Here is a 23,397-nt window from a genome sequence, read left to right as displayed (position 1 = left end):
TGGGAAACTGGTCAGAATTGAAACAATGATGGATGGCGCTAAATACAGGGAAAATCTTGAGGGAAACCTGTTTGTCTTCCAGAGATTTGAGACTGGATGGAGGTTCACCTTCCAGCAGGACAATGACCCTAAGCATACTGCTAAAGCAACACTTGAGTGGTTTAATAAGGGGAAACATTTAAATGTCTTGGAATGGCCTAGCCAAAGCCCAGACCTCAATCCAATTGAGAATCTGTGGTATGACTTAAAGATTGCTGTACACCCATCCAACTTGAAGGAGCTGGAGCAGTTTTGCCTTGAAGAATGGGCTAAAATCCCAGTGGCTAGATGTGCCAAGCTTATAGAGACACCCCAAGGGTCTTGCAGCTGTAATTGCTGCAAAAGGTGGCTCTACAAAGTATTGGCTTTGGGGGGGTGAATAGGTACACATGCTCAAGTTTATTTATTTTTGTCTTATTTCTTGTTTGTTTCACACACACAAATATTTAGCATATTCAAAGTGGTAGGCATGTTGTTTAAATCAAATTTATACAAACTCCAAGTTGTAGAGCAACAAAATGGGGTAAATACTTTCCCAAGCCGCCTGTATCTGGCACAGGTCAAAGTTGAAATGCTATGTGATCTGGAGCAGGTGTAAATTCAATGTATCAAATGATTTATTTTGACCATGAACAAATTGATAAATCCCCAAATGTTTGCAGAAGTAAACACCCAAACACACCACAAATTAGGGCGCATCATCTGTTAATGAGGAATTAAAATGTTGATGACTAAAACGAAATACCTAAAATATAACAATGCTAGAAGATACCCATGGACTTCCAGTCATTGCGCTAACGCTAGTTAGCATTAACTTGCGAAACTACCTCTAACTTCCTTCATACTGAACACAGACATAAAAAGGGTATCCAGGACTTCATTTGACTCTGGGGAAGTAGATAAAGGGCCTCATTGCCAAAATCCCGAAGTATCCCTTTAACTTGTAAATGATTCAAGAATGGAAATAAAAATGAATTGTTTACATAGAGAAGAAGAGTTAAGGTAACTTTTATAAAAAAGTAGTTTAACTCAAATTCATTATTTGATGCATTTGTTCATTCTTAACTTGATTTGTCTTTCATCGGAAACATGTTACAAAAATATATTAAAGGGATAGTTCACCAAAATTACACATTGGTTACCTTACCCTTTAAGCAGTCTATGCTTTGGTTTTAATTTCCCTGGCACTGTTACCAAATGTTAATGTTTTAGCATTGTGGCACAAATAACTCTAACCCTTTGGGTGAACTATCCCTTTAATATAACTGGTTGGCACTGGGTGGGAACAGGGAGGGGTTGTGTATGTGTGGTAGGGGATTTGCACAAAATGATGATAGGTTTCCATCTAGTTGGTAACAGATTTTCATGCGAATATTCTCAAACCTGCATTATAACAATATGTGCATTTTCCCACCAGAAAGGTTTCCATCAAATTGACTTGTTGTGGATAAAAGGCTGTGCGTGATGACACAGTGCACATACAAAAACTTTTGCGGTTAAATTCCTATGTACCGAATAAAAAAGACAAAAAGATAGAAACCCATCTCTCATTTTCAACTCTACTGATGGTTTTGTCACAACAAATGTTGCGTTATATAGTGAATGTGCCCACTCTGGTATTGGCACGTGCGCTCTAGCCAACAGCTCGTATTTACAGTGCGGGAAGGCTACCTACATGATGAGATTATTATGGATATATGTAAATTTGTAAAAAAAACAACAACATTTATTTAACCTTTTTATTTAACTATGCAAGTTCAGTTAAGAACAAATTCTTATTTACAATGACGGCCTATCGGGGAACAGTTGGTTAACTGCCTTGTTCAGGGGCAGAAAGACAGATTTTTACCTTGTCAGCTCGGGGATTCGATCCAGCAATATTTCGGTTACTGGCCCAACGCTCTAACCACTAGGCTACCTACCGCAAGATTACTTAATTTGTTTGTGAAAAGGCAGCCAAGCATCATGTAACCAGAATAAGACCCTCAATGTCTATTGGAAAGGAGAATCAAGCTCATCACTGTTCACTTTCACTACGGTTGGAATACATCCTAATTTATTTCATCTGTAGCGTAATAAACGGTATGTTTTCCCGAGTCGTGGTGGGAGGACCAAACAATATCATTACGTGACTCCAAATTTACTTCGATATGTTTATTATAGCAATACGTTCCCATAAAGGAGTTTCCACCGCCATTTACAGCATAATTAATTTTATCAGCACAAAGATCGCACCTTGTCTACCGTGTTTTGTCGACATGTGTCGTCACATTTTTTTATTCAACATCTACTTTACTCGCGTAAAAAGGTTGGATGGAAACCTGGTTAGTAACATATTATTCCCCCCCAAAAAAAAATAATCCTGTGAGGTATGTGCAAGTGTTTTAATGAACCCTGTTGTTTCCTATTCCTGGGAAAGAAGATCGCAAGAGGACTTGATTTCCATCAGAGTTAATCATTAGTTGAACTATCTTTCACAGCAAACAGCAGTGTATTCTATAGGTACAATCTCATAATATAGGCTACTCTGAATTATGGTTTTGAAGACAGTTGGACTAAGCGATTGTAGTGCATATTGTATAACTGCAATAGATACTTGCAATAGATTGCTTGTTTGTTACATTTATAATCGCTGTTTTTATTAAAGAGTTAGGGAGCCACATAGAGGATATGACTGAACTGGAAGCCTAACGTGATGTATATATTTCACTAGGGAATAAATGGTAATGACTGAGTGTACCTCGTCAAAACCAAATGAACTTGATCTAATGGCCTCTGTCAAAGAATGTCTTACACAGGCAGCCCAATTCTGATATTTTTCCCACCAATTAGTCTTTTGACCAAACATATTTTCACATCAGATCTTTTTCAGAGATGATCTGATTGGTTAAAAAAAAGACATATGTGAAAAAATGATCAGAATTGGTCTGCCGGTGTAAACGCAGCCTTAGTTTTATAGATTTGTTTTATTCAATGGGTTCTAATCTTAGCATTAATCGCCCATTGTTTTGCATGCCCATTAACTGTTGCCTCAGGACAATGATCCAGTGTTACTGAATGGTAAAGGAAATAACTATCAGTGAACACTGACCAAGGATGTCTAAGTGTTTTATGTTGTTTGTTTGTAATAGGTATAGTAAGGATGGATGGGGTAATTAATATATTTACTGTAGAACTATATATGTACAAAACTTTTTGAATATTTGAGTTCACTCATACTCAAAATAAACTATTCCAAAACTACAAAGCCCAGAATGATTTAGAACTTTGAGAACCAGGCTCCTATTGGTACAAAAAGAATCCAAATGGATAAGTCACTACATCGGTTGACTATCTTACAGTGTTAAATACAAGGAATAATGAGCATGCATTCAGATTTCTGCTGCTGAAAGTATCCCAGTAGGGTGCGCCATTGATTTGCGCTAAAAACAATATCAGTTGAGCGCAGACAATTTAATCAAAAACAGTGAACTTTTTTCTGAATGAAGTCGAAGGTAGTTTTCATTTGTCATGTGCTTGTGAAGCATGTTACATATGTACAGTTGAAGTCGGAAGTTTACATACACCTTAGCCAAATACATTTAAACTCAGTTTTTCACAATTCCTGACATTTAATCCTAGTAAAAATATCCTTGTTTTAGGTCAGTATCACCACTTTATTTTAAGAACGTGAAATGTCAGAATAATAGTAGAGAGAATGATTTATTTCAGCTTTTATTTCTTGCATCACATTCCCAGTGGGTCAGAAGTTTACATACACTCAATTAGTATTTGGTAGCATTGCCTTTAAATTGTTTAACTTGGGTCAAAAGTTTTGGGTAGCCTTCCACAAGCTTCCCACAATAAATTGGGTGAATTTTGGCCCATTCCTCCTGACAGAGCTGGTGTAACTGAGTCAGGTTTGTAGGCCTCCTTGCTCGCACACACTTTTTCAGTTCTGCCCACAAATGTTCTATGGGATTGAGGTCAGGGCTTTGTGATGGCCACTCCAATACCTTGACTTTGTTGTCCTTAAGCCATTTTGCCACAACTTTGGAAGTATGCTTGGGGTCATTGGAAGACCCATTTGCGACCAAGCTGTAACTTCCTGACTGATGTCTTGAGATGTTGCTTCAATATATCCACATCATTTTCCTTGACTTTGTTGTCCTTAAGCCATTATGCCACAACATTTTTTCTTCTGAGGTCTTGGCTGATTTCTTTTGACTTTCCCATGATGTCAAGCAAAGAGGCACTGAGTTTGAAGGTAGGCCTTGAAATACATCCACAGGTACACCTCCAATTGACTCAAATTATGTCAATTAGCCTATCAGAAGCTTCTAAAGCCATGACACCATTTTCTGGAATTTTCCAAGCTGTTTTAAGGCTCAGTCAACTTAGTGTATGTGAACTTCTGACCCACTGGAATTGTGATACAGTGAATTATAAGTGTCTGTAAACAATTGTTGGAAAAATGACTTGTGTCATGCACAACTGACTTGCCAAAACTATAGTTTGTTAACAAGAAATTTGTTCAGTGGCTGAAAAACAATGACTCCAACATAAGTGTATGTAAACTTCCGACTTCAACTGTATGTATGTATGTATACTGAACAAAACGCAACATTTCAAGTGTTGGTCCCATTTTTCATGGGCTGAAATAAAATATCCCAAAAATGTTCCATATGCACAAATTGTATTTCTCTCAAATTTTGTGCACAAATTTGTTTACATCCCTGTCAGTGAGCATTTCTCCTTTGCCAAGATAATCCATCCACCTGTTGTGGCATATCAAGAAGCTGATAAAACAGCATGATCATTACACAGGTGCACCTTGTGCTGGGGACAAGAAAATGCCACTAAAATGTGCAGTTTTGTCACACAAAACAATTCCGCAGATGTCTTAAGTGTTGAGGGAGTGTGCAATTGGCATGTTGACTGCAGAAATGTCCACCAGAGCTGTTGCCAGAGAATTCAATGTCAATTTATCTTTTTTTCACCTCATTAAATCGAGTTAAGGAGGAAATCGACCTCAGCAGCCTGAATGGAGAATAGAAGGCTGCATGTATTCCCTTTGGACAGTAAGATGAAATGACTCTATATCGCATCTGCTGGTCTTTTGGCTACACTACTACTGAATTATTAGCGCTTATAATGCTTTTAAATGTTCACAAATAACAAAATGCATGTATTAATGCTATATACACTATACATTATTAATCACGCTTATTATAAAGTATTACCAATATATTTCTCTCCCCAAAAAATATTTCGGGAATATATACAGTAGCCTATATATTCTTTTGATGGTAACCTTTGTTCATTTCCAAACATTCATGTAGGATGTTCGCATGCACTTTTAGAGACCGGCTGATCTTCTTAGCCACTGATTACGAAAATACAGTTGTGCCTTTTTATTCAAATGATGTATGTTGTGACATCGCATGTAGAACTACAATGCTATGGCTACACAATAATAAATGTCTCACAGTTGTAGCCTATGATTTTCCCGTCATTGGATTTACCTATTGTCATTCAGAGACATAGGCCTATTATGTTCACCAAGGCAAGACGTTTTGCCAAAACACAGCCTATTTTACAGATATGACAATATTTTGTAGGCTAGATAGTAGTGTAAATACATGTAGGCAAACTTGTGGTTCAATGTATTTATTCGCAGTGTCGTGACAATTTAAGATATGACAGTGACCAATGGTCATCCGTAAAGGGAAATTCGTTATAAATGTCCTCAATCCATGACGCTCAAGACTAACCTATACAATTTCATTTTTTCCCCACATTTCTATAACGTTGTGTGCGGGGCTGTAAAGTGCTCTGGGACGCACGTTTACTTTCGCTGTAGACGGGTGTATTCAATTCCGCCGATTCTGTTGCAAACCGTTTCTTAAACGGAACGAACGTGGAGTGACTTGCCTAAATTTGTCCAACAGAAACTCGTTATAGTTTCCAAACGGAATGCAACTGTTTGGACTAATGATTACACCCCGGGCTTCAGACGGGTTAATGAGACAGCTGCTACACGTGACGGTTATATGGTTGTATAACGCAACAATATTTAGGTCAACGCGATTCTTGGTTGGCACGTGCACACTTACATAACGTCTCGTGCAGAGGTCTCGAATAACACTGAGGTGAGGAGACAAAAAACATGTTAGAAAGAAGGGGAAAAAAGACCACTCGAATGAGTTTACTTATATATATGTATGGTAATTTGTCAGGTTGGACACGGATAATTACACGAGAAAGCAGTGCTCACTCACTACACGAAACCGTTCAATTATAGGGAGTCTATGTCGTAGCCTATGTAGACAATCACTTTTCCCTCAAATACATGCAAAATTACACTTTGCAGCCTATAATTTTAGAGGATAAAATGAACAAATATTTGTGTTTCATGAATGTTTGTCCTACTTGCTCTGGCCCAGACTATATCCTACGAGTGTGTGTGTGTGAATTCAATGGACAGTGTCCCCTTCACGGGTGGTTGAGTGAATGAATGCGAGTGTAGTGGTGATATAGGAGGAGACAGATTGACCTCTTCCGCGTTCTCCTGGAGTTGTGTCCTCATTATCCATGGGGCTACTTTATCCTTGCACGTGTAGGTCTACGTTTTTATATCTACCCCCTCCCCGCCTTAGTACAGAGAGAGAAGGAAAAAAGAAAGTACGTTTACAATCCCCCGCCTTTTCTACAGTAGGCTACTTCTACCACATTTAGGCTACACTACCACTTCCTCATGTTCTGCAGCGCCGGGCTGCTGCTGACCGGCTCCATCCATGTCCAAAGAGAATTTAGCCGCCGGCGGCAATGACGGGACCGCAGACAAACGAACAGGTACTGGTAGACCTACTTGTACCGCCTTCAAGACAACTTGGAACTCGGAAACTCGTAAACTGAGCTCCGGGTTTCACGTTTGAAAGGGATCAGAATCAACCAATAGGAGCTTCTACGCAAGAACCGTACGCAAATTTTCATTTGGAGGTTCTGATCTTTCCGAGTTGTCCTGAAAGCACCACGAGTGAGTTGTTTAGACTATGAGGTGATAATAGTTGATTGTAGTCGATGCTATGCGCCGGGTGGGATTTGAGGGGAGCTGTTTCTTTCGCTTTGAAAACAATTCTGGTTCTTCCCCAAAATGTAGGTCAGTAGATCAGTGGAGCAAACGCACACTCGAGGAAGTCCTGGGACGCGCTCGTGGAAATTTAATAATTGTGGCCATATTTGTTGCATTCTACCATGTAATTTCGCAGGTAGGAGTTGGCGTGATTTTATTACAATATGTGCATGGTGGAATTGTATTTATGGTAAACCTGGTGTAAAACTATGCAGCTGCTTTTTCATAGGCGGTCAATAGATCTTCTGTTCATCCCGTTGGTATTTTTTCCTAGACTAATAGTCTATGTCGGTTAGCCTGATAATCAAATAAAATGGCACCAATCACATAATATATGCGTGGATAATGCTTGCACCATATCCTGTTCAGTCGCACGTATTGCCTAAACTGTGTTTTATATATGTGTTTGGGTAGCCTAAAGTCATAGCCTAGTTTACAGGTTTTCATAGTTGTAGAATTTCAATGTATCGCGGCAAGTTTGTACTTTTGGTGACGGAAATTTCCGATGTCTAAAGCATTCTGATGCATTGCCACATGTTCGTAAACTGATCTCCATGACCCCATTGTGATTTTGGCGATGCATGGTAAAATGTTTCCATGTTTCCAAGAAGTGGGTTATGAAACAGTTTCCAAATTCTCAAGGTGGGTGGGTGGATTTATTGGAACGCAGCCCAAAACAATTATTGTTCCTTCCCGAACGTGCAAGCTTGGCTAATATTCTGCATTCATGCTTAATAACACAATTTACCATTCTGTAATTTGACCATAACATCCAATAACGTACGTGTTATGAATGTAGTTTAATATGGTCACTCAGGACGCTGCTTTGAAAATAATACCTATTTGCAGCATAAAACATTAGTAAAAAATGTATAGGCCTGCCTGACACATTTTAATTGAGCCTATATGCTACATCAAATAGGCTAGCTGCGCTTTGGCCAATATGACTGTAGTAACTTGTTTAGGCTATTTAGGCCTGTGTTCAGTTATTTTGTAAAACACCTGAGCCTATAACTTGATAACTTTTCAACACAAGCTGCACGTGTCAAATATGAGGCAAACATTTTGACATTGGTTGACAGTTCTTAATGGTGTTGTAGGCTTAACACTCAATTGCTGTAACAATATTTATTTATTTATTCCTGACGTAATAATTATTGCACTTCAATTAGTGCCAGACCTTAAAGTGTTGTAGGATGACAAACGTTACACAGGAATGGATAAAGAGGAAATAATGTGTTACATGGCCCTCTCAGTTAGGCAACCAATTGTTAGGACCATATTGCCAACAATCAACTGTACTTCACCTGAATAGCATAGATTCCTCCATTACAATATGTATTCCCTCTGTTTTGTATATTGAATAAACAAAATGTATTCTACTGTCAGCCCTCTTTCTTAGTATTGTACCTCATCTCATGTATGCATGTGTCCAACATGATATTGCCATTTTGCCTGGCCCCTATTATTATTCAACACCAGTGCAGAGGTTGGTGTGGGGGTGGGGGCGATTCCTGTGGGAGTGAAAGGGGAATGGCTCTCCTCAGATGAACTAGTCAGATTGGCCAGTGTGACCGGTGTTGAGTTGCCTTTCTTTTGTTGGCTTAAAAAGCAGCCAAAGGATTGGATCTATTTTCAGATAATAAAAACAAGCTTCCTTAAATTAAGTGAAGTGTAAAGCTCAGATTCCTATGAAAGAAAATGTGCAAACACAAGGAGGTATGATTAGCCATTAATGATTAACCCATAATTCATTCTAGGTTTTTACATGTAAGATTGATGAAGAAGTTTGTGCAGGACAACTTCACTGGAACCTCCCTTTTTCCATGAGGGGGCGGGGTTCTGATGGGGAGATGAGAATAAAGTGCATAATGTAAACCTGGATACTAATAACTAGCCTATCGGGTCTCTACTATTTTCTACAAGAATAATATAGAATTTGAACGGAGAAAGATGTGTGTAATGTAAACAAGGGTACTTATACTAATTACTATCTTATCAGGTAATAAACTACATGCGTTTTTTCAGTGAGTATAATAGGGAATCTGAACTCGGATACTCACAACTCACCAATACTGCCTTAACTAGATACTGCCTTAACGTCATACTGCCATAATGGCGTACTGCTTTAACTAGATACTGCCATAACAATATTCTGCCAGAGCCTTATACTGCCATAACATCATACTGCTGTGCTGTCTAATCAACTTTTAGACATGAATGTTCTAGTTGTACCATAGACCCTATCGACACACCGGGGTTCTTGTGTGAGAGCGACAGGTAAGTAGTGAGGGATAGTGGAGGTTGATTATGAGGCACCAGCACCAGTAGAACTAGCCACAGGAAGCTCATCTGATGAGGGAGAGTCCTTTTGAGGGTCCATTTATATGGCTGTGACTGCCAGGGTCTTCATCATTATCATCATCAGCTGAAGACTTTGACCAAGGGAGTAGTGCGATCCTCACCACATTTATCCAGCCAGGAGAGAGCATCATCCATGGACGGTTCAGTGGCTGCATTATCGAGCTCCAGTGCACAGCCTTCTCACTCTGTCACACAGGCCTCACTTGCCATACAGTCATCTCTTAGGAAGCCATGACCAGAAGTGTAATTTTGTGTCTCATTCAAGGTGATTCAATTGACCTGGTTTCTGCACCACCCACTCATGTCCTGCACAACCAGTGAACTTGTTGATGTCTGGTTGTCAGTTGTCAGTGAGTTTGCGTTTCCCTCTGCATCTCCTATTAGCGTCAAGAACTGGATCAACATTTAAGAAGAGTACTGTCAATTTTTTCTTTCAGAGAACAGAAATTTGTTTCTGCTTGTATCCCAATCCCCCCCAAGACACACACACCCTAAGGGGTCGGAAGCACTCTGAGCATTTAAGGGTTAACTGCTTTGCTGAAAGTCACAACAGCAGGAGATGACATGGAGAGAGGCTGGCCTATCCAGGAAATGACTGCTGCTTATTTTCCAGGGGTTGCTCCGACCCCCTGATGAACTTTGATCCAAACTGGGTCAACCAAACGGATGTGTAGCAGAACCATTTCCCCACATAACTACCTAATTGTATTTGATATGACATTGTCTTCCCCTTAAGTTAGTTACTGCAAAATAGCGATCTTCACTCTTCCCTTTACAATTGTGTTGGATTTTATGAAATGTATGATGTTCTAATTTATATCCATTTTCAGTTAATACATGTTAATGTACATTCTAAATTTACCTCAACCCTGAGCTGCTCACTGTCTTAGTCAAACATCCAAAAGCCACCATGTTTCTACTTGATTGGGCAACAAACTTTGTCAGATTTGTCTTAACTATTTTCATGAAAATTGAAAAATAAATAAATGGAGATTAACCCTACATGATGATACAACTACAGAATTAGCTAAATGATTAAAATTACCGTAGTTCCACTACCACCTGTGGAATATTTCCACTTGTTTTGCTTTTATGATACTACAGTTTCTCATGCTTGGTGAGATGCCTGCAGGAAAAGGAAGAGAGGGAGGACAGGGCTGGAATATTTTTCTGCATTCCACCTCTGTCAGAAATGACCCCAAAATTCCTAGACATAGCCTAGGTTAGTTCATTATTCGTAAACATTTGTTAGCATTAGAATCCCAAAAGATCTTCCCCCTTCTAAACAATATTTCATATAAAATATCGCCGCTTAAAGTATAATGGGGAGTTGTGCAGGAAGTAGGTCAATGTTACAGCATTATATAAGCAGTGCAGTAAGGGATAGCAGAAACCATCACGTGCCACATGCAGGGGGGAAACTGGGTAAAGCCAGTGGTTAGACGCCCTCTTATGGTGACTTTTACTAGCTACATGGAAACTCACCACGTGGTGCGTGTGCCAGAGGTTGGTGTCTGCCAGAGGTTGGTGTCTGGTAGGCTGATTTAGGTTGGAAAGTTCATTCACCTCACCTGCCAGGTTTATGTCTTTCAAGATGACTAGTTACAAGCTGGAAGGCCATTTCCAGTTAGCTGAACTTAACTTAAACTAATTTACACTGAGGAACATTTGTCAATGGCTTACAATTGAGAGTTTATTTACAGTCCTCTCAAGTGGATGTTAGTTAGTGCATACACACTTATCATGTGACTGATCACAACAAGAACATTTATATTTATAAGATTGTTTAAAATTATTTTTCTTTTTAAACTTTTTACACAATATTAAGTTACACTCCCAGGCAGCGTGTAATTATACAAAGTCCCAACCATGTGTATGGGACGCTTGAGGTCAACATCCATTGAGTTGGTATTTGTGCCATCTTCTGGGGAAAGCAAGTAACTGCATTCATTCGTTATTTTATTTTCTTCGTCCTCAGTTGAGGGTTTCAGTTGAGGATCGGGATATGTGAATGTTCTTTTTCAACATTGGCAAATGTAAAAATCGGGGATTAAACAAAACACCAAATTTTGTCTCTAGGCCTCCATAAGGGTGTCAATGCTACAATAATGCATTGCATTTGACCGTGGATGAATGACAAATTATGAAAAATCAAAACTAATGTGTCAGTTTTGTATGGTTCTTGTGCCTGTAATTTAGGACCCTTGCAGTTAGGAGAAACCAAAAGCCTTCCTGTTTCTCGGCCTGACGTGATAACACCCCACCTGGAAAGAGCCATGCATGATGTCATAACCCCCCACCTGGCAGGAGCCATGCCAATCCAAGAGCTGTCTAGGAAACGGAAGGGGGATGTAGACAACAGGTAAGAGCAGAGATACCTCACCTTTCATAAAGTAGCATAAAAATAACAAAATTCTCATTTTTGTCTCTTACCCGGTGGACTTGCAGGGAAGATGGTGATGCTCAAGTGGAGGAGGAACAGAGCAGGTATTTGAAGATTCTTTAGTAATGAATTTTATTTCAGCACTAATCTTGGCAAGATCTCTCAGGGCCAGGCCAAGTGTTGAAATGAATCATTTTAAATAATCAAATATATTTCCCATTCCAATTCAGATCGGAAGACGATGATCAACAGGTGAAAATAAAATGCTTCAGGTAAGAGCCTGGGCATACATATTCATTTGGTATATTGAAAGGGAGTTAAAGGCCGAATGCAACCATTTAAAAAAATCTCAATATCAAATCATTTCTGGGTAACAATTAAGTACCTTACTGTGATTGTTTTCAATCAAAATGGTCAAAAAGAAACAAAAATCGCTTCTTAGCAAGAGCAGTTTCTCAAGCAAGAATTTCACTAGGACTGTCTGGGAGTGGTCTGAGCGGGGAGGGGAAAACTGAAAAACGGTTTGGAACTCTCTTATTGGTTTCTTAACTAATTTATCGCCTGGTGATGTCACCAGTCAGGCCAAAACTCCATCCCACCAAAATTGGCTGAAATTTCAGGCAGTCATTTCAAACAGCTCTTACACTAAAAGGACATTATCATAATTTTCACAATATCACAGTATTATTCAAACCTCATGTTGTGAAAATATATATAAAACACAGGAAAATCACATTTTTGACTGCACTGGCTTTAAAAAAACAGGAGGATACTTTAATATTATATATAACCTAATACTTTAATACTACAGTTGAAGCTGGTGGTATGATGCGAATGACCACATCAACGTAACACCAATAATAACAATAACACACACACTTTCATGTGTTGTTGCTTTTATAAAGGATATCATGCTGACTTGATAGCAACCCATCAGACACCTGTATACTTAAGTGTGTGAGATATATGCGAGAGAGACAAATAAGTGTATTTGTGCCCTCACTCAAAGGGAGCCACATAGCCAAATTGAAAAGCGGCGGAGGGACAAAATGAACACCCTTATCGACGAGCTGTCAGCCATGATCCCCTCCTGTAACCCCATGGCCAGAAAGCTTGACAAACTCACTGTACTGCGAATGGCTGTGCAGCACCTCAAAGCCCTGAAAGGTAGGCCTCATCATCCCTAAACTATCCTTACAACACAGTACCAAACTAGGCAATCTGTGCAGCACCACACATCTCTTTAAGGTAGGTCTCATGAAGCTATACTAATGCAGTTAGATCCTAGGACACATGATGGCGGCAAAATACATAGCTGTGCACAAATAGCTTGGTTCATTGCTGATAATATACAGTACCAGTCAAAAGTTTGGACACGACTACTCATTCAAGGGTTTTTCTTTATTTGTACTATTTCTACTACATTATAAAGTAATAGTGAAGACATCAAAACTATGAAAAACACATGGAATCATGTAGTAACCAAACAAGTGTTAAACAAATCAAAATATATTTTATATTTGAGATTCTTCAAAGTAGCCACCCTTTGCCTTGGTGACAGCTTTGCACTCTCTTGGCATTCTCTCAACCAGCTTCATGAGGTAGTCACCTGGAATGCATTTAAATTAACAGGTGTGCCTTGTTAAAAGTTCATTTGTGGAATTTCTTTCCTTCTAACTGCGTTTGAGCCAATCAGTTGTGTTGTGACAAGGTAGGGGTGGTATACAGAAGATAGCCCTATTTGGTAAAAGACCAAGACCATATTATGTCAAGGACAGCTCAAATAAACAAAGAGAAATGACAGTCCATCATTACTTTAAGACATGACGGTCAGTCAATGCAGAAAATGTTAAGAACTTCAAGTGCAGTCGCAAAAACCATTGAGTGCTATGATGAAACTGGCTCTCATGAGGACCGCCACAGGAAAGGAAGACCCAGAGTGACCTCTGCTGCAGAGGATAAGTTCATTAGAGTTAACTGCACCTCAGATTGCATCCAAAATAAATGCTTCACAGAGTTCAAGTAACAGACACATCTCAACATCAACTGTTCAGAGGAGCCTTCATGGTCGAATTGCTGCAAAGAAACCACTATTAAAGGACACCAATAAGAAGAAGAGACTTGCTTGGGCCAAGAAACACGAGCATTGGACATTAAACTGGTGGAAGTCTGTCCTTTGGTCTGATGAGTCCAAATTTGAGATTCTTGGATTTTAACCGCCGTGTCTTTGTGAGACGCAGAGTAGGTGAAAGGATGATCGCCGCGTGTGTGGTTCCCACCATGAAGCATGGAAGAGGAGGTGTGATGGTGTGGAGGTGTGTTGCTGGTGACACTGTCAGTGATTTATCTAGAATTCAAGGCACACTTATCCAGCATGGCTACTACAGCATTCTGCAGCGATACGCCATCCCGTCTGATTTGCGCACAGTGGGATTATCATTTGTTTTTCAACAGGACAATGACCAAAAACAAAACACCAGTCTGTGTAAGGGCTATTTGACCAAGAAGGAGAATGATGGATTGCTGCATCAGATGACCTGGCCTCCACAATCCCCCGACCTCAACCCAATTGAGATGGTTTGGGATGAGTTGGACCTCAGAGTGATGGAAAAGCAGCCAACAAGTGCTCATGTTATGTTGGAACTCCTTCAAGACTGTTGGAAAAGCATTACAGGTGAAGCTGGTTGAGAGAATACCAAGAGTGTGCAAGGCTGTCATCTAGGAAAAGGGTGGCTACTTTGAAGAATATATTTTGATTTGTTTAACACTTTTTTTGGTTACTACACGATTCCATATGTGTTATTTCATAGTTTTGATGTCTTCACTATTATTCTACAATGTAGGAAATAAGTAAAGAAAAACCTTTGAAGGAGTTTGTGTGTCCAAACTTTTGACTGGTGTTGTATAAAGATTTAATATTCATGTGTATTTTTAACTCAAGTTATGATAGAAATGTTGAGCTCCTAAGGGACAGGTACAACACAGACTAACAGCTCAGTGCTGTGTTCGTCTCCTCAGCAGGTGCCAGCAGCTCCTTTACTGACGTTAACTACAAACGCAAGCCTTCGTTTCTGCCTCAGTATGATCTCAAGCACCTGGTGCTCACGGTAGGCCGTCCTTCAATCTGTCTCAATCTCTTTCTCCAATCAACCAAAATCAATCCCATTTGGTATTGTGGCAGCAGTCACAACAGTGGGGTAGGATTATGGGGTGTGTCGATTTATAGTTTTTGTGTGTTGGGTCTACTAGGCTCCAAAAATAGCTGAGAATTTGGGAAATATTTGGGATATGGGAAATATAATATTAACCAATAATAAAGTGGTCTAGGGTTATTCCTTTATGATTACAATTATGAGGTCAAATCTACAATTGGTTTTTATTTTCAAAGTGCTGAATTTTATCCAAAGTTATGAGAGTGTGGTGGACATGTTTCTTCTTCAGACTTTAAGTCTACACTTTATTTTATGGATAGTACCACAGGTATACCCTTTGGGTTTGCTACAGTATTTTTCCATTCAGTCGCTAACTAACTTTACTCTGGGAAATCCCTAATTAGAAAAGGATGTGTCAACTGCTCAGTTCAATGTAGAATTAAATATAGAAGTAGCCAGTTCTTTCCCCTCGCGTGGAGTGTTCTGTTGTATAACCTTTGCCAGCTCTGATCTCCCACAAGTGTGTATGTTTGTCACACAGAGTCTGCCATTTTAGAGTAAACAGAGAGAGTGGATACACACTGATGGTTTCAAAGTACTGTAGCAGTGTCAGTGTTTTCATGGACCCAGATTGAAATATATTGAGGTCGTACCGTGTCTCATTTCCCCAGGCTGCAGATGGGTTCCTGTTCGTGGTGAGTTGTGACAGGGGGAAGATCCTCTTTACCTCAGAATCCGTCTCCAAGTTCCTCAACTACAGTCGGGTCAGTGAACTGGTTATACTTAAGCAATAAAGCCAGAGGGGGTGTGGTATACGGTCTGATATACCACGGCTTTCAGCCAATCAGCATTCAGGGCTCAAACCACCCAGTTTATAATATACAATAAGCAGGTCCGGCAGTCTTAATTTACTACTTAATTATAAATTGAGCTAATTATTGAGGTGGATTCCAACAATGTCCCCATCACTCAATCCTATCTATTATCCACTTAAATACTCTCAATGACAACTTTAGGAAGAGGTCATTACTTAAGTGTTATTCCGTTCATTTAGTTCCATGGTTTGGTTTTCTTTGGCCATTTGTAACAGGCACCCCATGCCCCTACCACTCTCATTGATTTTTAGCTAGCGGTGGCTAAAGTTAGCAGACGTTTGTAGTGGCTGTCTAAAGAAAACTGAACCATGGATGATATTTTCTCCTGGCCCATTGACTACTTACAGGGTGAGGAACTATCTAACATTAAATTGTAAAATACTGAAATTCTCTTTTAGTGCCTTGTAATTTCTGTACCATAGTAAAGTTATACCTGAATCTGTTTCATGCTTTATATTGTGGAGGTGATGCTTGAAGTGGAGACCGGATGTTTAACCAGAAAGTTCAGGTGGTTCTGAAGTGGGGATCTGAATCAGTTGTTTCCCCTAGTTCAGAACTATAATTGGCTAGCTTGCTAGCACACACAAAATTTGGTTCCGGGTTCTGAGATTAATAGTTTGGTTCTGATAATTAAAGTGCTGTTTTTGTTTACAGTTGGAACTAATTGGACAGAGTCTTTTTGATTATGTCCACCCGAAGGACATTAGTAAAGTGAAAGAGCAGCTGTCAGCCTCAGGATTATACCCTCGCGAACGGCTCATAGATGCCAAAAGTAAGTCTGCAAAGACTTTATTTAAATGTATCTGATGCTGGGATTTTCATATCTATTTCTCTCTGTGTTCTGTTTTGTCTGTGTCTTGTTGAGATGCAGTTAAAGCTATGTCACCACTATAACGGTATTACTTTAAAGAAAGTTGCAGCTTTTATCTCAGTTCTATTAGCACAGGGGAAAGAGCAGAGAGCCTGGGTTCTGTTTGTTGTTGCTTTACTGGTTTCCACTTTGCCCTCGTTCGCTTTTGAGGTCACAAATTCGTACTTTTTATATTCTGTCTTCAATGTGTTTTTAAAAATATTTTTAATATAATATGATGTTGTTGGATCATGGGCTCTCCTGGTTCTTTAGCAGGGTTACAGGTGCAGGACCGTCCTGTGGGAGCAGTTCATCTGTGTACAGGGGCATGGCGCTCCTTCTTCTGCCGCATGAAGCACAGCAGAACAGTTATGAAGACAGAAGACAAAACCATCCAGCCCAGCAGCTCCAAGAAAAAGGGTGAGAGAGCCATGCAGAGAGAACTTCACTAAATACATCGTATGAGCAGAGAGAAACGTGGTGGTCATCAACCCAGAAGCACAATTTATTTTTCTTGATTCCATCTCACTAAGGTTAGCCCTGATAGGGCCATGATTGGAATTGCGTGTGGGGGTTAAATGTAAACACGTGTTTTATGTACACTGTCTCTCCCTGTAGAGTCTCAACGATACTGCACTGTCCATTGCACTGGTTACATGCGGAGTTGGCCTTCCACCCAGCTGGATGCTGAGAGCGACGATAACGAGTTCTCCCATCTGTCCTGCCTGGTTGCTGTGTGCCGCGTTCACCCTAACAATGCCTGTCAGCCGTCACTAGAGGTTAAGGTCAAACCCACCCAGTTTGTCACTCGCTTTACAATTGATGGCAAGTTCACCTTCGTGGACCAACAGTAAGTTGTGCCTCTTACCCCCTCCACAAACCTTTTTGCGATTTTTACTCATTATTAAATATTCTTGGCAAGTGTTGGCATAATTTTGAACCAATACTGTTCATAAGGGGGCATTGTGGGCATATCCTTCACCTGATGAAAAACTGGGAGGAAAATAAAACTGAATCTATACCCTGTGAAAGTAACCGCCCCTTTCGTTTTACTTCTGGATCAAGTCCGCTAATCTTTTGAACAGGTTTAACGATTATATAATCAAATTCGTAATATATATATATACAATTATATTTGTTTTTACTGAGTTTTTGCGCTATGTTTTTGCCCATTGAAGACCATTCAAAAAGCCTACAAAAGTTAAAAAACTACAAGGCTGAGGGGCAGTTACTTCCTGGTAACTTTCATAGCGTATTGTTCTCAGTTTTTTGTTCATATTCGATCTCTTTCAGCTGAGTTGAGTATGTTTTGATACATACTGTAATGTTAGCCAAGGCTACGGTAAGTTAAATTGGCCTTGGCTAACATTACAGTTATATCCTGGGTAACCCAACCTGTGCTTGTATTAACAGCGAAAGAAAGAAACAAATAAAGAGAAAAGCAATGACGTTGGTTAAGGCAGGCCTGGCAGGCAGTCATCTTGGATAGGGTTTGCCATGGCACCCCCTACCCATACCACAGTGGCTGTAAGTGTAATGGGGTTACCCCAAGTTTTCCGGCAACTGGTCTGAATGCATTCCAAGTGAGACAATATACCCCTCGAAGAGATGGCTGTACTGATTATTTCAAGAGATGGCAACAGTACAATACTAGTACTATTGGTTTGAAATACAGATTATGAATTGAAAAATGTTTACTTGGAACATTGTGTTGGAAATATTATTTTTCGCATAGTAAGCATGTCAAGGTAAAGACCTTTTTACTTATCGGTTGTCAAATAGTTAGCTCCATTTCACAACAGGAGCCCTATAACGTATGTGAATTTGTTATTGTGACCCAGGCTGTCCTAAAATGTAACGCTGGTGGTGAGATCTTCTGACCAACAGCAGAGAGTGCATTGAACGCGTCAGTCCAATTTGATTTATGTTTACAGTATAATTCATATTATCTGTAAGTAGTTTTCTTTTTGTTGCTTTTGAGTGAGATTCTTTCTACTTTGGCATTTCATCCCAGTTCAGAGAATAAGAACCCAGCTCACTTTACCGTGGTCAAATGTTTGACGACCATTCCATTTACTCTTTTCCATAGAAACAGAAAGGCTGCATCATGTATATTGATGATTATAGTTAGTATTTATTGTGCCATTCTGAAATGATGTACATAGTTAGAGCTGGTAAGTTGACAGAAGATATCAACCTGGGACTGTAGTAGGTTTAGAGAGAATAACAGCCTCCTTGTCTCTGTCCTTCAGAGCCACTACTGTTCTGGGCTACTTGCCACAGGAACTACTGGGGACGTCTTGTTATGAGTACTTCCACCAGGACGACCTGCAACACCTCGCAGAGACACACAGGAAAGGTAATGGAGAATAGTTTGGTTGTCTTTCGTATCAATGTATAGGTGAGAATCATATGTTCTCCAGATGTGCAAGGTGCTCAAACAGATATGAATTATATTTCGGTTGCACTTTATTTCGGGTTATAGAAGATTACCAGGTTCTTATTTTCGTCGCATGGTAAAATGGTGATTACACCATAAGTGTAATGCATCACCTGTGCAGTACTTGTTTTTTATTGGGGGGGATTCATGAATAAAACAAGCACATTGCAGTGATAGAAGTGGCATTTTGTGTCTCAACAGTTCTCCGCAGTAAAGAGAAGATTGAGACCAGCTGCTACAAGTTCAAAACAAAACATGGCTCCTTGGTCATGCTTCAAAGTCAGTGGTTTAGTTTTATAAACCCGTGGACCAAAGAAATTGAGTTTATTGTGTCAACAAACCGAGTTTTGTAAGTGCCTTTTCACATTAGGTCTAGATTGTGGGTTGAACAATCTATAATGATATTCAGTAAAATACATTTCATTTAATAATCTGCTTCGAATCAAGACACAAGTTCAGTCAAAATTGTCCCATTTTGGACCCAAAATGTAGCTGTTGTTCGAGAGTCCTCAGCGTTGTACTAATGACATCATACAATGGATGTACAATCATTTATCGTCTGTACCCTCTCCACACACAGGGGACCCAGTCACACAGAAGCTGAACAGCCGAGCAGCTCCAAGCTGTTGGACGGTAAGGAAAGGAATATTTGTCCTGGTCATTCTGGATGTTGTTTGGGTGTGTGGACCGACCTCAGCTCACTGTCCTGACCCCTCCCTCTGTTACAGAAGAGAGCAAACGTACTATCCTTATCCCTGGCATCTCCAGTGGTATGGCCACTATGATCTACGCTGGCAGCATAGGGACCCAGATCGCAAACGAGCTCTTGGACTCCAACAGGTGTGTTGCGTGTATTACGACATTGTTTTACCACCAGGAGGAAGCTGGTACTTGTACAGTCGGCTTACATTGTTTTATTGGCACACGACCTTGAATATTTTGTTACATTAGTCCTGCTTTCTTTCACCGCCAAAATGTCTCTGTTGCATAGACGATGTCTCTGTGTCTGTGCAGGGTCAATTGTTCTCCATCGAGTGGAACCTCCAGTCCCTTCTGTCCACCTCAGGACAGGTTTCCAATGGTCTCCTCTCATGCCAACGTGAGTTTCCTTACCTACCTCACCTCTCATCCTACAGTGTCTTTAGAGCCCTAGGCAGTAGTTGCACGTTTACTATATATTTCTTTTACTATTTTCATTACGGCATAAAGGGAGAGAGTATGGTGTTTTTTACATGCAGGTCTCAACCATAACCACTTGAGTTCTCCCTATGAACACATGCCTTGCATAGATTAAAAACTTTTAAACTGATTGTAATATTTTGATGTACTTTAACTTATCAATAACCAGGGTAAATATTACACCTCTTAATAATAGTTGCGCTTGAAGAGTTTTGTAAATGGAATGTTGTATCAAAAAATCTATAGAGCAAAGATGTTCTGTATTATTATGTACCCACTTGTCCTCTTGCAGATGTCAAATGAGGAGGTGACTGACTCAGATACAGTGAGCAAGCCTAGATTGCAGTCTGCTTCAAAGGGGGCCACATACGCTGGCAACAACACACATATGGACACAGGTAGTTACCATTCAAAATCCTATACAAAGTCATCTTAGAAGCAATGCATTTACATGATCTTTCATTTACCTAGACTGTTATCAATCAGACGGTTTTAAGTGTATGTTTGGGTTACTTAGTTATACTTATAGTTATCCTTGGTTAGCATATGACTAACATAACTTTGTGTATTGGTCAATTTTGATGACAGCCCGTTCTCCCTCAGGAGAGAGCTCCCAGATGGACCTGGACAGCATGGTGGGACCAGGCCTCGGTATCCTGAGCAACGATGAGGCTGCCATGGCCGTCATCATGAGCCTGCTGGAGACTGATGCCAACCTGGGGGACGCAGTAGACTTTGACAACACTCACTGGTCTCACTAGTAGAGATTCAAATGCCATGAATTCAGGAGAAGAATTTAGATTCCAATTCAAGAATTGAAAAATAATATTTATTCTTATCTACATTACTTCATTTATTTATTTAAGCATTTTCAAAGAGGATTTCATTCAATTCCTGAATTGTGATTTCAATTCACTTCCAGAATTGAAATGGAATTGACCCCCATCTCCATCAGTCCTAAACTCTGTAATTTTTGGTTAGACAAACTCCATCCAGGGACTATTTTCATGTGCTCTGCTACCAAGGAAACAGATTTATGTGCCTCTGAGGGACTTCTACAGCTCTCTGTTTAAGTTTCAGTAAGAGAAATCCAGCCTGCTCTAAAACCAGCAAACTCTTTGGTGGCTTACACAGATGGTTCAATTGGTGGGGATTTTTTTGATCAATGTTTCAATGTAACTGAATGTGTTCTAAAACCACCCGAGTTTGCCTGTATCTGGGGGGTCACAGATCGATAGCAGTTCGGTACTTTTGGGGTTCCCGCCGGTGTGAAAGTGATCAAGTCAAATTCCAAGGTAGTGGACGGAGGCATAGGTTAATCAATTGCAAAGTATATTAACTCTGAAAACTGATCACTTGTGTGAATAACTTGAAATGAAACATTACAAACGTGTCTTCACTCAAATTGTCATTGTCTATTATTACAAAGTGAAGTTGTATATTGTTCTGTCTTTTTGCTCTTGCATTGTAGGCTTCTGTGTAGGTGTCTATTGTAAAGACAGCAGCATTCCTTTTTCTGAAGTCACTCAGAGGTAGAGCTGCTTCTCTTGAAATATTTTTATCTACACTGGAACAGAACACCCTTAAGATGCACCTGCAGGGATGTAATGAAGGCTAAACGCACAGAAACACCTTTTTATTTTGTGAAAAGCATTTACACATTTATTCCGCAACGTTGGCGTTGTTAGCAATAGCATGTGCTTTGCCTATCCTAGAGGAACACAATGGAAATAAGCTCTCAGGCTTTATTGTGTTTTGTCCTCAATGGTTTTAAATATCTGTTCTTCAACTTTTTAATTATCAAATCAAATAAAATACGAACTGCCCGTCATCACAACCAGCGTTCAGCGCTTACCCACTTTAATCCTTTACCACTACATCCCTGTGCATCTGCTTACCCACTTTAATCCTTTACCACTACATCCCTGTGCATCTGCTTACCCACTTTAATCCTTTACCACTACATCCCTGTGCATCTGCTTACCCACTTTAATCCTTTACCACTACATCCCTGTGCATCTGCTTACCCACTTTAATCCTTTACCACTACATCCCTGTGCATCTGCTTACCCTCTTTAATCCTTTACCACTACATCCCTGTGCATCTGCTTACCCTCTTTAATCCTTTACCACTACATCCCTGTGCATCTGCTTACCCACTTTAATCCTTTACCACTACATCCCTGTGCATCTGCTTACCCTCTTTAATCCTTTACCACTACATCCCTGTGCATCTGCTTACCCACTTTAATCCTTTACCACTACATCCCTGTGCATCTGCTTACCCACTTTAATCCTTTACCACTACATCCCTGTGCATCTGCTTACCCACTTTAATCCTTTACCACTACATCCCTGTGCATCTGCTTACCCACTTTAATCCTTTACCACTACATCCCTGTGCATCTGCCTTATACAAACACATCCTAGTTTGTTTGAAATGTGGAGGTGTGAAACTAATCCAGACAAGGAAAATAATGCTTGCGAACAACCTTTTGATCCTCGCTTCAGCAAACTATTGCGAAAGCCTCTTTAGTCCCAGAACCAATCTCAATACCGTGTCTGCTTTTGCTATGAACAGAGCATTACTTTCTCTCTGTGTGAAGTTTGCACACCTTCCAAATACTTAAAATCCAAGTGCTTGAAAATAAATGATGTCTGTGTTGCTGGAATTCAATCTAAATGCACTGTACATTTTGTTCTGCAATTTTGGTTGCAGAACAAAATGAGGGACAAAAGGGAGAAATATCAGTGAATCCGTAAAGACTTGAATTGTAATGTCTGTGTGCACTCCTGCAGTGTTGATTATCATTACACTTTTTGGGTGAGGGAAGATCATGGCTTCATGTGTAAAGAATCAAGTAATCTGGCACAGAAAAGCAAATTAATAAGCTGCATGTCAAACTTTGATATACTTTGGCTCTGACCAATGCACCCATGCAATGCAATTAAACATTAAAAACAAATCTGAACCCATTAACAAACTTTAATATGAAACTTG

General features: G+C 39.9%; 1 protein-coding gene across 8 annotated transcripts; it reads left to right on the top strand.

Moving 5' to 3' along the window:
- Positions 1-6,502: 6,502 nt before the first annotated feature.
- On the top strand, positions 6,503-23,380 carry LOC115199024 (aryl hydrocarbon receptor nuclear translocator-like protein 1). 8 transcript variants are annotated; one of them, XM_029761525.1, is made up of 17 exons: positions 6,503-6,873; positions 11,717-11,879; positions 11,966-12,004; positions 12,131-12,172; positions 12,910-13,067; positions 14,919-15,007; positions 15,724-15,816; positions 16,582-16,699; positions 17,051-17,197; positions 17,396-17,627; positions 19,030-19,136; positions 19,419-19,566; positions 19,798-19,850; positions 19,946-20,057; positions 20,232-20,316; positions 20,689-20,794; positions 20,985-23,380. In XM_029761525.1, exons 1-17 carry the CDS (start codon positions 6,816-6,818, stop codon positions 21,155-21,157), a joined length of 1,923 nt encoding a protein of 640 aa, XP_029617385.1. In that variant the 5' UTR covers positions 6,503-6,815; the 3' UTR covers positions 21,158-23,380. The 8 variants fall into 8 exon arrangements, with proteins under 8 accessions (XP_029617385.1, XP_029617387.1, XP_029617388.1 ...); XM_029761527.1 differs by lacking the exon at positions 6,503-6,873 and adding an exon at positions 6,921-7,057; XM_029761528.1 differs by lacking the exon at positions 6,503-6,873 and adding an exon at positions 7,064-7,180 and having other exon boundaries at positions 12,131-12,152.
- The last annotated feature ends 17 nt before the right edge of the window (positions 23,381-23,397 follow it).

The sequence above is a fragment of the Salmo trutta genome, chromosome 8, assembly GCF_901001165.1.
Source record: "Salmo trutta chromosome 8, fSalTru1.1, whole genome shotgun sequence".
Classification (NCBI taxonomy): domain Eukaryota; kingdom Metazoa; phylum Chordata; class Actinopteri; order Salmoniformes; family Salmonidae; genus Salmo; species Salmo trutta.
This window is presented reverse-complemented; position numbering and strand designations above follow the sequence as displayed.

Excerpts from the sequence above, each read along its gene's own strand:
- LOC115199024 (XM_029761521.1), top strand. The coding sequence starts at position 7,102 with ATGCTATGCGCCGGGTGGGATTTGAGGGGAGCTGTTTCTTTCGCTTTG. Across the intron at positions 12,005-12,130 it reads GTGGAGGAGGAACAGAGCAG|ATCGGAAGACGATGATCAAC; the intron begins GTATTTGAAGAT and ends ATTCCAATTCAG. Across the intron at positions 19,567-19,797 it reads GTGTCAACAAACCGAGTTTT|GGGACCCAGTCACACAGAAG; the intron begins GTAAGTGCCTTT and ends CTCCACACACAG.